This window comes from Lagenorhynchus albirostris, chromosome 2, assembly GCF_949774975.1.
Source record: "Lagenorhynchus albirostris chromosome 2, mLagAlb1.1, whole genome shotgun sequence".
Lineage (NCBI taxonomy): Eukaryota > Metazoa > Chordata > Mammalia > Artiodactyla > Delphinidae > Lagenorhynchus > Lagenorhynchus albirostris.
In genome coordinates this window covers 151878477-151892269 of record NC_083096.1, presented here as the reverse complement: position 1 = coordinate 151892269, position 13793 = coordinate 151878477, and the positions used below count along the sequence as shown (strand labels likewise).

The following is a 13793-nucleotide window of genomic DNA, read 5'->3' as shown; positions in this document are numbered from 1 at the left end:
TCATTACAACAGGATATCCAAGTGCCGTTTTCAAGGCTATCTTCCTGCTAGGTTCAGTCTTGAGGAGTCTGTTGGAACCAGTGCTTCTGGTGGGACTAGATGATGGCCAGCCCAGAGCTCATTTTCTTCCTTTGATTGCAGGCCTGCAGCTGAACCAGAAGGCGCTCACCACTTTCCCAGACGTGGTGCTCGTCCGGGTGCCCACACCCTCAGTGCAGTCGGACAGTGACATCACCGTCCTGCGACACCTGGAGAAATTGGGCTGCCGCTTAGTCAACCGCCCACAGAGCATTCTAAACTGCATCAACAAATTCTGGACATTCCAGGAGCTGGCTGGACATGGGGTCCCCATGCCGGACACCTTCTCCTATGGTGAGTGTCCTTAAAATAGGATTGAAACTTGTCTTTCCAAATAGCCTGCATCCCTATGTTCTCTCTCCCCAGAAGGCCTCTGGCATCTCTTGTTGGTTTTCAAGGCGAATCTGTTCATCTTAGATGATTCAACATCTTGAGTCTTTATCATAGTCATTCCCTCTGTCTGAAATGTCTTTGCTTCTTTCTCTCTGGAATTCGTTCATTAAATATGTAGCTGGTACACACTGTGTGCCAACTACCACAATAGGCTCTAGGCTCTAGCAACAAGTAAGAGAGTCCTACCCTCAGGGCATTCCCAGTTCATCAGAGGCAGTTTCAGTGCAGTGCCAGGATAATAGTTAGCGCAAGGTGGTATGGGAATACACAGGAGAGCTCCTAATTTAGTTTAGTAGGTGATGAGGAAAGAAGACTTCCCAAAAGAGAGAACATCTAAACTAGCTGAAGTTATCCAGCTAAAGCAAGGGGGACAGGGGAGCAGTCTAAGAAGAAAGCAGAATATAGAAAGACCTAGAGGCAAGAGAGAGCATGACCAATTGGTGGTATTTTGAGTAGTTTGTGGAACGTCAAGGAGATAGGGTTGAGATATAAGGCTAGAAAGATAAGAAGTCACCATATACAGTACATGAAAGAGATCAGGGGTAATCCTGAGACTAACAGGAAGTTATTGGAGGGCTTTAAGCAAGGAAATGGCCTGATCGGAGTTCAGAATGTCACTTTGGCTACACTGTGGAGAAGGAATTGGACCAGGGGCAGGATATGAGTAGAGACAGGATATGTACTGGTAGGCTTTATAAACAATGCAAATGAGCAATGATAGTCTAAACTAAGGTGGCCATAGTAAGAATGAAGATAAGTGAACAGATTCAGGACTTAGGAAGGAGACAGAAATATTAGGACATGATGATTGAGTGGCTATGAGGAGCATGGAGAGGAATCAAGAGTGACTCTGGTTTCTGGTTTGGGCAACCAGATGTGAAAGCGAACACTCACTGAGACTAGAACCATGGGAGAGGAGAAACAGATTGGTGGGTAGGGCAAGGCATTGTCGGAAGAGGTTATTATAGTTTGGGACACATTCTGTTTGAGGTGTCTGTAGTATGTAAAAGTAAAACTATTCAGTAGGCAGCAGGTAAATGGATCTGGAGCTCCTGAGAGAGGTGTAGACTGAGGAAGTGGATTTGGAAACTTCCATTATGTTAAGTGAAGTCACAAGACTGGATGAGATTACTCAGGGAGAAGATGCAGAATGAAGAGAGGCCTGAGCTGTACACCTAAAATGGTTCAAATGGTAACTTTTACGTTATGTATATTTTACCACAATAAAATAACAACATTTAATAAAAGAGGGTTCGAGAGGGAATCCTTTAGGGAATAGGAAAAGGAAGAAGGACCTATGCAAGAGGCCAAGTAAGAGCACCTGGAGAGGTGAGAACAGAAGGAAGAGAGATGACAGAAGCCAATGGAAAGAACATCCCAAGAAGGATGGTGTAATTAAAAGGGGTGTTTAATTCTGAGAGGATGCGTAACATACTCATGGAGATGTGTGTTGGATTTAGCAACAGGGAATTCAATGAACACAGCTTCAGTTCAGCCATAGGGAGAAAAGCCAACTTGTCAAGGATGAGGAAGTGAATGGGAAGTGAGGAAACTGAAACCCTTTGAGTAGCTTGATTGTAAGGATACAAGGTTGTAGTTAAGAGATGATGCAGGGTGAAGGAATGGGTTTTATTTGTTTAAGATGGGAGATTACTGAGCATGTTTAAAATGCTGCTGGAATTCTGAACGGAGAGGTTGAAGATACAGCAGAGAGGGGACACTTAATGGTGCAAGATCCCTGAGGAGGTGAGAGGGAAAGGGGTCCGGGGCACAGGTGCGGGGATGGCCTCAGATAAGCAGGACCCCTCTTGCACTGTATTATGAGGGAAGGACAAAAGGATGGCTAGAAACGAGTTATATTTATCAGTGGGTGTCAAGAAGCTGGGAGTTCTCTTCTTATAAAATGTCCTCATTGTAAAGATGCCCCTGATTATCTACACAGCCTTTTCATGCTGCTTTATTTTTTTTTAATCATTAGTACTTTTGTGACAGGTCTTATTAATATCCCAGAGTATTTTGCTTTGCAAAAAATTGATGAACTGGGCTTCCCTGGTGACGCAGTGGTTGAGAGTCCGCCTGCCGATGCAGGGGATGCGGGTTCGTGCCCCAGTCCGGGAAGATCCCACATGCCGCGGAGCGGCTGGGCCCGTGAGCCATGGCCGCTGAGCCTGCGCGTCCGGAGCCTGTGCTCCGCAACGGGAGAGGCCACAACAGTGAGAGGCCCGCGTACTGCAAAAAAAAAATTGATGAACTACAGTATCACCTGTGGTAGGTAGGATAATGGTCCCCCAAAGATTAATATTCATATTTTTTAAATGAAGGCTTAAAAGAGTGTAGTGGAGCCAATTCGGGCTTTCAAGTCATGCCTTACCTTTGGGTGAGAAATATCCCAGGCTTGGTTTCTTTGGGTATTGATTTTCCACTCCAGTACAACAATCTACTGAAAACTTAGCAGCTTAAACAACACCCATTTATCATCTCACAGTTTCTGGAGGTCTGAAGTCCAGCCACAGCATAGCTGGACTCTTTGCTTAGGTCTCGCCAGGGCAGCTGGGCTGGGACCACATCTGAGGTCTGGGGTCTTCCAGGCTTACTGTTGGCATTCAGTTCCTTGTAGTTGTAGGACTGCGGTTCCCACTTACTTGCTGGCTGTCAACTGAGGGCCATTCTCAGCTCTTAGAGGCTGCCTGTTGGCCCTGTCACATGGACTTCTCTCCAACATGGCAGTTTGCTCCCTCAAGGCCAGCAGGAGAGTTTCTCTGATGCTTCACCTTCTTTTACAGGGCTCTCCTGATTAGGTCAGGTCCACCAAGAATCATCTCCCTTTTGATTAACTCAAAGTCAACTGATTATTAGCCTAATTGCAGGAATGCTATCCCAGCATAGTCACTTGTCCCCCCTACACTCAGGAGAGGGGGTTATACAGAGCACGTACACCAGCGGGTAGGAATCTTGGGGGCCTTCTTAGAATTCTGCCTACCACAGCCAAGGTAAGGGAAGAATCCCTGCCCTGCCTGCGGGGTTGTCATGGCGATTGCGTGAACCAGAGCACGTGAAGCCGCTGCCAGGTGGCAGCGCGCGATAATGCTGCTTTCCTGATCTCTCTGTTCCCGCCTTTTGTGTGGCACTTGCACAGTGCATGTCTGTCCGATGGAATGGGCTCACATTGCCTTAAGCAGAGGGATGTGAGGCCTCCAGAGAATTCCCCCAGAGCCCTGGACCATCAGCCTCACCTTCACTGACTTTTGCTTTTCTTGACAGGTGGGCATGAAGACTTCTCAAAAATGATCGATGAAGCCGAGCCGCTGGGCTACCCAGTTGTGGTGAAGAGCACGCGCGGACACCGGGGTCAGTGCCCCTCTTCCCGGGCTTCTGTTTGGGCCTCCTCTCTGCTCGGAGGAGACGGAGCTCCCCCTTGCGGAGCTTGTGATGTAGTCCCTACTTCTGTCCCCTCCTCGCTGTCCGCACTGTCCTTGCTTTGTCCAGATCCTTCCCAGCCCTTCCCTGGACTCTGGCAGCAGACTCCTGACTTGATTCTGACTGGTTTCCCTAACTTCACTGCCAGGGCATCCTGTATTCGTTGGGGGGAGCAATTTCTCTGAAACAAAGATCTCTTCTTGTCACTCCTTTGCTGAAAAACCCTCCCAAGAACTGGTGTTGCCTATTACATACTGTTTATATTCCTCACCGTGGCACTGAAGGCCCTGGACGAACAGCATCCATCTTCCTTTGCAACTTTCTCTAGCCACGTGAACCCTCTGTAATCCATTCCAGACTAGACCATGTATTCTGCTGTTTTTAAACCTCTGCTCTCTTCCCTTTGCTGGGAACGCCATCTTCCTCTACCCTCTAGTGAACTTCTGCTCGGGCTTTAAGGCCAGCTCCACGTCATTTCTTCTCTGTCCACATCCCTGGTCTCCTTCCCTCTCTTCCAGACAAAATTAATTGCCCTTCCCTTTGTGTTTCCGAAGCACTTCATCCATGCCGCTAGCATAGTACTACGGCTTATGACAGTTATAGATTTATGTGCCTTTTCCCCTTTTTGACTGTGAGCTGCTCAGGGGGTGGGAACCAGGTCCTGCCCATCTCTGTCTCCAAGACCTACTACAGTGCTCAAGACATAGTAGTTGAAGAGGACGTATGCAGCAGAAAGCCATCCCCCTCTCTTGTGGTATGAGAGCGAGTACCTCCTGATGATACCCAGATGGCATCCTTAACTGCTCAGGGCATCTGGAATGAGAGGAGGTACCCTAATGGACATGGAATGAGCAGTTCCCATGAACTTGACACACTCACTGCTCTCATCTCCATTGTGTAGAGAGTAGAGAAGTAGCACTTCAGGGTGATGGCTGGTGAATGCCTGTCTGAGCCAAACGGAGGGAGGGGCCCACTCTGCCCTGAGTCAGGGAAGGCTTCGGTGGAAGAAAAGGAGACTTAAGTTGGAATGTGGAGTTTGAACTGGATGAGCAACATACAGAAACAGGTGTGGGCAAAGCAACCTGGGAAAGGGAAGTGGTCCTGCTAAGAAGTGAGAGAAATGAGTTTGGGTGGCGAGATGATTCACATGTACTACAGTGCAAAAATGCAATGTCTCAACTAGTTTTTTATTGTGGTAAAATATACATAAAATAAAACTCAGCTAATCTTTATTGAGTGCCCACAAAGTGCCAAGGAGATACAGAAAGGAACAGAACAAAAATTCCTGCCCTCCAGGAGCTCACATTGTAGAAGGGAAAGACAGACACTAAACAAATTAAATAGAAGATATAGTATTTTTAGATATTTTTAAAATTGAGATATAATTCACAAAACAGAAATGTACCATTTTAAATTATATAATTCAGAGGATTTTAGTATCTTCACTCTTCTGTACAACCATTACACTATCTCATTCCATAACATTTCCATCACCCCAAAAAGAAACCCTGTACTTGTTAAACGTCAGTCCCAAGGGCCCCTCCCCTAGTCCCTGGCAACCACTAATCTGTTTTCTGTTTCTATGGCTTTGCCTCTTTTGGACATTTCATATCAATGGAACCATACAATATGTGGCCTTTTGTGTGGGTTTCTCTGACTTAGCGTAATGTTTGCAAGGATCATCATGTTGTAGCATGGATCCGTTTTTTTATCCCTTTTTATGACTCAGTAATATTCTATTGTATGGATATGCCACGTTTTGTTTATCTGTTCATCTGGTGATGGACATTTGGGTTGCTTTACTTTGTGGCTATTATAAATAATGCTGCTATGAACATTCATGTACAAGTTTTTGTGTGAACATATGTTTTCTTTTCTCTTGGGTATACACCTAAGAGTAGAATTGCAGGGTCGTATGGTAACTCTGTGTTTAACTTTAGGGGAGCTGCCAAACTGTTTTCCACAGCAGTCATGCCATTTTACATTCCCACCAGTGATGTATGAAGTTCCAATTTCTTCACATACTAAACAAAACTTTTATATTGGGTATATTAATTTGCCTCGACAAATTATGCAAATAGTCACCATACCTCCACCATAAAAACAAGCCACAAGCCACAATGCGTGTTTTCCAAGCATTAGTAATGTGTGGGCCCACTTTATATATTTATTTTTAAAGTCTTTTTTAAACTTGAAGTATAATTGACATGCAAACATTATATTAGCTTCAGGTGTACAACATAGTGATTCGATATTTGTCTATATTGCAAAATGATCACAATAGGCCTAGTTAACATCTGTCACCATACATAGTTACATAATTATTTTCTCTTATTATGAAAACTTTTAAGATTTACTTTCTTAGCAACTTTTAAATGTGTAATTTGTTTTTATTATAGCCATCCTACTAGGTGTAATGTGGTATATTATTATGGTTTTGATTTGTAGTTCCCTAATGACTAACATTGAACATCTTTTCATATTATTGGCCATTTGTATATCTTCTTTGAAGGAATGACTATTCAAATCCTTTGCCCATTTTCCAGTTGGCTTATTGGTCTTTTATTGACTTTTTTACAGCTCTTTATATATTGTGGCTACTACTGTCTTATCAGATACATAATTTGAGCATGATGTTTTCCCACTCTGTAGGTCGTGTTTTCACTTTTTTGATAGTATTCTTTGATACGCAAAAGTTTTAATGAAGTTCAATTTATCTATTTTTTCCTTTGGTTACTTGTATTTTTGATGTCATTTTGTGCTTGCCTAATCCAAGGTCACACAGATTTACACCTATCTCTCCTCCTAAGAGTCTTACAGTTTTAGCCGTTACATTTGAGTCTTTGAGCCATTTTGAATTAATTTTTGTATATGGTGTGATGAAGGTCCAACTTCATCCTTTTGCCTGTGGATATCCAGTTTTCCCAGTATTATTTGTTGAAGAGACTGTTGGTTCCCCACTGAATGCTCTTGGAACTCTTGCCAAAAATCAAAAATTGACCATCTGTATGAGAGTTTATTCTGGGCTCTCAATTCTATTCCATTCATCTATATGTCTGTCCTTATGCCAGGCCACACTATCTTGTTACTGTAACTTGGTAGAAAGTTTTGAAATTGGGAAATACAAGTCCTCCAACTTTGTCCTTCTTTCTCAAGATTGCATTGGCTATTTGGGGTCCCTTGCATTTACATATGAATTTTAGGATCATCATATCGATTTCTGCAAAACAGGAAGTTGGAATTTTGGTGGGGATTGCACTGAGTTTGTAGATCAATTTGAGGAGTATTGCCATCTTAACAATATTAATCTTCCAATTTCTGAACATGGAATGTCTTTGCATTTATTTCAATCTTTAAGTTCTTTCAAATATTTTGTAGTTTTCGGTGTATAAGTCTTGAGCTTCTTTGGTTAAATGTATTCCTAAGTTTTTTTATTCCTTTTGATACTATCGTAAATGGAATTGTGATCTTAATTTTATTTTCAGATTGGTCGTTGCTAGTGTAGCACACACATCTTAGGGAAAATGGGTAGGGAGTAAACAAAGTCACAGCAGTTGTTAGGCTCTAGCATATGGAAATAAATCTAAAGAAGGCAGTGGACTCATGCAGGCTATGCCTTTGAGAAAGTTACTAATCCTGTGGACCTTTATTTTCCTCTTCTGTAAAACAAAAATAACTATCCTTGTCCTAATGGCTTCATAGAGCTAGTATGAAGTGTAAGAGAAATAATTTTTTTAAAAAATAAAGTGTTTGGCACACAGTAGATGATTAACTAATCTTAGTGCCCTTCCCCCTGCCCAGTTTTTTTCCTCCTTGCTTTCAAACAGTAGCTCCTTTATTAACTGCAGACTAAGCCCCATATTAGAACCTCTGTGCCAGGAACCAAGGAACAAAGTCCATATTTTTAGCCCCCATCTCTGCTGAAAATCCTACCTATGTCCAGAGAATCCCCAGTGCCTATCATTGAATCCCAGCCATCTGCTGCCAGATGCCAGATCTCCTGGTGCCAGATGTCCAATGATTGAGACATGTTTTGGAGGTTACTTTTTGGTCTTATATGCCACTAGGGGCTGATACCCATCCCTCTTTTTATTAAGACTTCAGAAATGTCCCACTCTTTTTAAGGTGGTGACACATATCTTAGGAAAACCATCTCTTTTTTCCATGTTTGCGAACAAGAAGGATCAGGGTATGGTATGCTTATGTCAGGTTTACAGAGCAAACCTGTCAGGGCCCCCCGCTCATATCTGTTAGCTAATATGCAAATGGAAAAGCGGATGCCAAATAACTGCAAAAGCGTAAGTGATTCAAGCAGAAAATACAGAATTTGGAGTCAGGAAGGAATGCTTTTCCCAGAGATCAATAGAAGTATGGATCATTCCTTTCAGAATTAAACGGGTACAGCCAAATAATGTTTCTTATGTTTAAAAGGAGGAAGCACGTCTGGCAGTGGCTCCCTCTTTGAACCCCCATAGTATCTTGCACAGACCTCTCCTGATGCTATATCAGGCTGTGTCATTATCTTTTGTGGGTCTCTGTCCATCTTGACTGGGAATTCCTCTAAAGTATGTTCAGTTAGTTATGTTCTGTAAGCATTGATTGACACTTGCTTTGTGCATCGAGCCTAGTGTGAGGTGTGAGGATTTAGAAAAAAAAGTGAGTGAGACATGGACTCTACCAAATCAGCATCCTGGGGTGATAGGCAGTGCTGACTGTTTCTGGAACCGAATTGACTAGATCCCTAGGAAGTTATTTTGGCCTCTTCTGGGCGTTTCTGGAATACATTTCGATTTCATTTTGAAAAAAGAGTTGTGAAAGGAGAAGGACCTGAGTAAAACCCAGAAAAAAATGAGGTTCGACGGCCATTTGATAAGACGCAAGAGTCGACTCAGAGAAATTGAAGGGGCCACAGTGAGGCGAGTTGGGAAAGAATGGATGACTCTGGACCCGGAGGTGGGATAGCAAGGACTGTGCTCAGAGGCTTCTCTAACTACTTCTCTTGCTCTTTGTCTTTCTTCTTAAAGGAAAAGCTGTTTTTCTCGCAAGAGATAAACACCACCTCTCAGACATCTGCCATGTGATCCGCCACGATGTGCCCTACCTGTTCCAGAAGTACGTGAAGGAGTCCCACGGAAAGGATATCCGGGTGGTGGTAGTAGGTGGCCAGGTGATAGGCTCTATGCTTCGCTGCTCCACAGACGGACGGATGCAGAGCAACTGCTCTCTCGGTGAGGCACGAAAGCTCAGTCGGACTGTTGGTCAGGGGAGGCCACCAGGGTTTTTCATTAGGATGTTTGCACCCAGCCAGTGAATGTGTCTCGATCCCTCCTATCTGGTCAGACCGTCTGCAAGGCGCCAGGATCACAGAGAGGAATTAGAAACAAGCCCTTTCCCTTAGCAGCAAGCAGTCCAGGAGGGTGGCAGGTGGGTGTAAGTGCCATGACGGAGGTCAGGCCAGGGATGTCAGGACGCTGAGATTTGAACCCTGTCCTGTAGGTGTTAGGACTTGGCAGTCAGCTTTAAACAAGGGAGTGACATGAGGATTGGTGTTTGAGAAAAACTGACATCTGGGAAGAGGATGGATTGAAGGCATGAGAGGGAGGCAGGGAGTTGAGTTTGGAAGCTGTGGCAGTAGCTCAGGCAAGAAGCAAGGAGAGTCTCAACTAAGGCAATGGGGAACTCCCTGGCAATCCAGTGGTTAAGACTCCGCGCTTTCACTGCTGAGGGCTCGGGTTCGATTCCTGGTCCAGGAACTCCAGCAAGCCATGTGGTGCAGCCAAAAATAATAATTAAAAAAAAAAAAGAAACTGAAAAGTAAGGCTATGGCTGGAGACATAGCATATTCTGCTTTTCCATTGTAATTGAAGATTGTGTTTCTTTTTTCTTTTGAAAATTGTGTTTTTCTTATATGTTTGACGTTATTAGAAAGCTGCAGTTTATGTCTGGGTCAAATGCATAACCTCATCCCATTAACCTATTGATAAAGCTTGTTTTCAGTTTTGGTGCGTGGAGATGGTCCCGGGGGAATGGGAATGTTCATCTTCATCACAGAAATCTATTGTCAGCCTCATGAGTGGAATTTGTATGTTGGTAATGTGAAAGAGTACCCAGTCGTTATTTCCTAGATTGCCAGATGAGTACACCAAGTCTGGTGACTAATGACGAGGCTGAAACACCAATCTGGTCCTTCTTCCTGAGTGTGATTGAGCAGCCTCCCCAAGTGGACTCCGGGGTAGAGGCTGACAGTGTAGCGATTAATGAGAGTCCTTGCCCTTGGGCAGCTTATGGTCCAGTAAAGGAGAAAACGCATAAACAGATCATCGTAAGGTACTGTGACTAAAGCGCTGTGATAGAAGCAAATGCTAGGCTCAGGTTGACACAGTGCTAAGTACCTAATATATTATCTCATTTAATTTTCATGACAATCCCATGTCTTACCACATCCCATGTCTAAAACCTTATGTATTATCAGTTTGTCTTTTTCAGTCAGCTCACAAAATCCATTCTTTGGGGACTTCCCTGGTGGTCCAGTGGTTAGGACTCTGCACTTCCACTGCCGGGGCCCTAGGTTCGATCCCTGGTCAGGGAACTAAGATCCCACAAGCCATACGGCCAAAAGAAAAAGCAAACAAAAAAATCCATTCTTTAACTAGAAACTACACTGTTTTGTAATTTATCCATATTCCTTTTTTTGATGAGCTGTTTTAAAGCTGTTCAGTAGCCTTTTCCTCACACCATATAATAGATGGTGGAGGGGCAGAGTTAAGGTAAAGCCATTAGTTCCTGAGAATACAAGTGTTAAGTCTTTGCAAAGAGACTAAAGGAAGACAATTAAATCTGAGGTCTTAGCTTTTTTTTTTTTTTTAGATGAATGTTCGGTACAACTTTATTTTTAATAGCCAAAAACTGGAAACAACCCCAATGTCTCTCAACAAGAGAATGAATAAATAAATTGTGTTATACTAATTGAATACAATACTACTCAGCAGTAAAAAGGAATGAACCATTAATACACATGAAATATGACTACATAGATGAATCAGCATAATTATGCCAAGTGAAAGAAGTCAGACACAAAACATACTCTAAATTCCAGTTATAAAGAGGTCTTAGCTTTTTAACAAGTAAGGGCAATCAGACTCTCTCTGACCTCGGTATGAGATTTTTGTCTCACAGGCCTCTCTCTTCTTAGAAAATAATAATTTTGTTTCTTCTAATTTCTAAAAGGAATTCATTCTCAATGTAGAAAATACAGCAAAGTCAAATGGAAAACGATATTTGTCATTAATCCCGCCATCTAGAGACAACCAATGTTAACATTTTGGTGTCGTTTCTGATGATGTTTTTTTGCATAATTATGGTCATACTGTACAGCCTTCAATCCTTTTAAGTATTTTCCCATGTGATCACGAACTCTATCATTTTTAGTAATGGGTGTAAACTATGCTGCTTTCCTCTACTGTGAGCTAATTAGATTATAATTTTTCATTTACTCATCAACAAATATCTAGTGCCTACTATGTACCAGTATTTTGACTTTCCAGTATTTTAAGTGACTGCCATCAGCATCTTTGTGCATAAGCCTTTTTTCCCGATATGTAAGATTATTTCCTTCATGGTGGGATGACTGGGTCAGAGGATATAAACATTTTTTAAACTCTAGGAAGGAAACAATCATTACTTTCTCAAAGGGTGTCCTGATTTCCATCCGGACCTTTTGTTGGTAATAAAAATGCCCATCTTGCTGCCCTCCCCCGACATCCCTCACCTCTTCCTTGAAGGGTCATTTGACTCAAATAACCCTTGAAGGGTCATTTTTCCAGTCGGTGCCTGGTGTTGTTGCCAAAATTCGGCCTCCGTACACTGGGGCCGGATTAAATCTCAGAGACAGTTTTGGTGAAGTATCATGGAAAGAAATAGCTTTATTGCTTTGCCAGGCAAAGGGGGCCACAGTGGGCTAATGCCCACAGGACTGTGTGTCCTGCCCTGGAGTGGGTAGTGAGGAGTCTTATAGTGTTCAAGGAGCAGGGCATGATCAGCTCGTGGACATTCTTCTGATTGGCTGGTGGTGAGGTAATGGGCTCTCAGCATCATCAACCTTCTGGTTCCGACCGGTCTGGGGTCTCCGTGCTTGTGGGCAGCATACATTTAACTTCTTCCACCTGCTGGGGGTTTCAGTATCTGCAAAACAGCTCACAGGATGTGGCTCAGAATATTAACTGCAGTCCTTGAGGAAGAGCTAAAGGTCCTTGACTTTGTTTAATGGCTAAAGTATTATTATCTTATCTTGCTTGACTGTTTTCCTTTTTTTCCGCATTTTCTCACTTCTCTGATTAAATTTATTCTTTGATTAAAGTTTTTCTATGACAAAGGGCAGGCAGAGGATATGGGTAGGGGTCTCTTCTGGGAAGGCCTTATACGGTCCTGCTCGGTTACAGTGTCACCATTACATCACTGCACTTTCCCCACAGGTGGTGTGGGCGTCATGTGCCCGCTGACAGAACAAGGCAAGCAGCTGGCTATCCAGGTGTCCAACATCCTGGGCATGGACTTCTGTGGCATCGACCTCCTCATCATGGACGATGGCTCCTTTATGGTGTGCGAAGCAAACGCCAACGTGGGTTTCCTAGCCTTCGACCAGGCCTGCAACTTAGATGTGGGCGGGATCATTGCAGACTACACCATGTCCTTGCTGCCCAACAGGCAGACCGGGAAGATGGCTGTCCTCCCAGGACTGTCTAGTCCCAGGGAGAAGAAAGAGCCAGACAGCTGTGCTTCAGCTCAGGGAGTCGCAGAGAGCGTCTACGCCATCAACAGCGGGTCTACCTCTAGCGAGAGCGAGCCTGAACTGGGAGAGATCCGGGGGTCCTCAGCAAGCACAGCGGGGGCCCCGGCCCCCATGCTGCCCGATCCTGGCTACAACATTAACGCCAGGATTGCTTCAGAATTAAAACTTCAGTGAGTTCCTGCTTTTTGGCAGCACTGAAACCAAATCCTACTGCTTCCCTAGTAGTTTTGAGCGAATAAAATCTGGACTAGTGTGATTTCATTTGCACAGAAACTAGAAATCCCATCTGGGCACTCAGCATTCTTTCTAACGATGATGGAAGCAAATGGCCTAGCTTTGTGGTTTTTATAAACACTAATATAAAAACCCTCACCAAGAACAGCATCCCGACTGATGGATTTGAGACCAATGTCTGCTGCAAGCAATTGGATGTTACGGCTGACTCTGTGCTGTGCTTCTGGCTTTTAGCAGTGGAGCCCATTAACTCAACGGCTCCTGGAAATACTGTACAAAAGAGCAACCACCGGACAGAGGCACGTGCAGAAGAGGTGGAATGTGACTGCAGTTGTGTGCTCTTCATTAAGTGTGTGTGTGTGTGTGTGTGTGAGAGAGAGAGAGAGAGAGAGAGAGAGAGAGAGAGAGATGCTCGGAGTATACACAGTCCCAGTGCTATTAGAGAATCAGTCTCTGCTCCCCATCAATCACCATCTTGACCATATTTCTCTGACACTCAGGATATGGTGTTTTAAAGGGAGCTTCCTCCTTAGCATCTTCAATGAAGCACTTTGTAGAAAGTGAAATTGAGCGTCCTTTGACTTCACTCGTTGGCAAACATCCTGCTCTGTAACTGGGGCTTTCTGCAGATTGCTTTGCCACTCCAAATATATAGATCCTGCTTCAACTAGCGCCAGCCCCAGCAGCCCCTTGCACCTTTGCTGCCTTTGGCCTCAGCTGGAAATGCACTTCAATGACCTAGTGGCCACACACTTTCTTCCTTAAGCATGCACTAGAACACCATGGACTTCTTTTCAATAGACTGTTCACTTGACATTAGAAGCGAATGGGTTTTTAATCCTAGAAAGCTACTGGAAGATAATCATTTCCCCCTCTCTTCTAC

The 13793-nt window shown here is 43.8% G+C and overlaps 1 protein-coding gene and 1 non-coding gene across 2 annotated transcripts in view; both read left to right on the top strand.

Annotated features, from left to right (window-relative positions):
* The window catches only part of RIMKLA (ribosomal modification protein rimK like family member A), a 29405-nt gene extending 15612 nt beyond the window's left edge, over nt 1–13793 (top strand). Inside the window, exons 2-5 of the mRNA XM_060142661.1 lie at nt 142–372; nt 3733–3819; nt 8913–9116; nt 12360–13793. Of these exons, the coding sequence (XP_059998644.1) occupies nt 142–372; nt 3733–3819; nt 8913–9116; nt 12360–12850 (1013 nt within the window). The 3' untranslated portion in view covers nt 12851–13793. The remainder of the gene's footprint in view (nt 1–141; nt 373–3732; nt 3820–8912; nt 9117–12359) is intronic.
* TRNAG-UCC (transfer RNA glycine (anticodon UCC)) lies at nt 10405–10477 on the top strand. Its single transcript has one exon. It is a non-coding gene; the product is annotated as a tRNA-Gly (tRNA).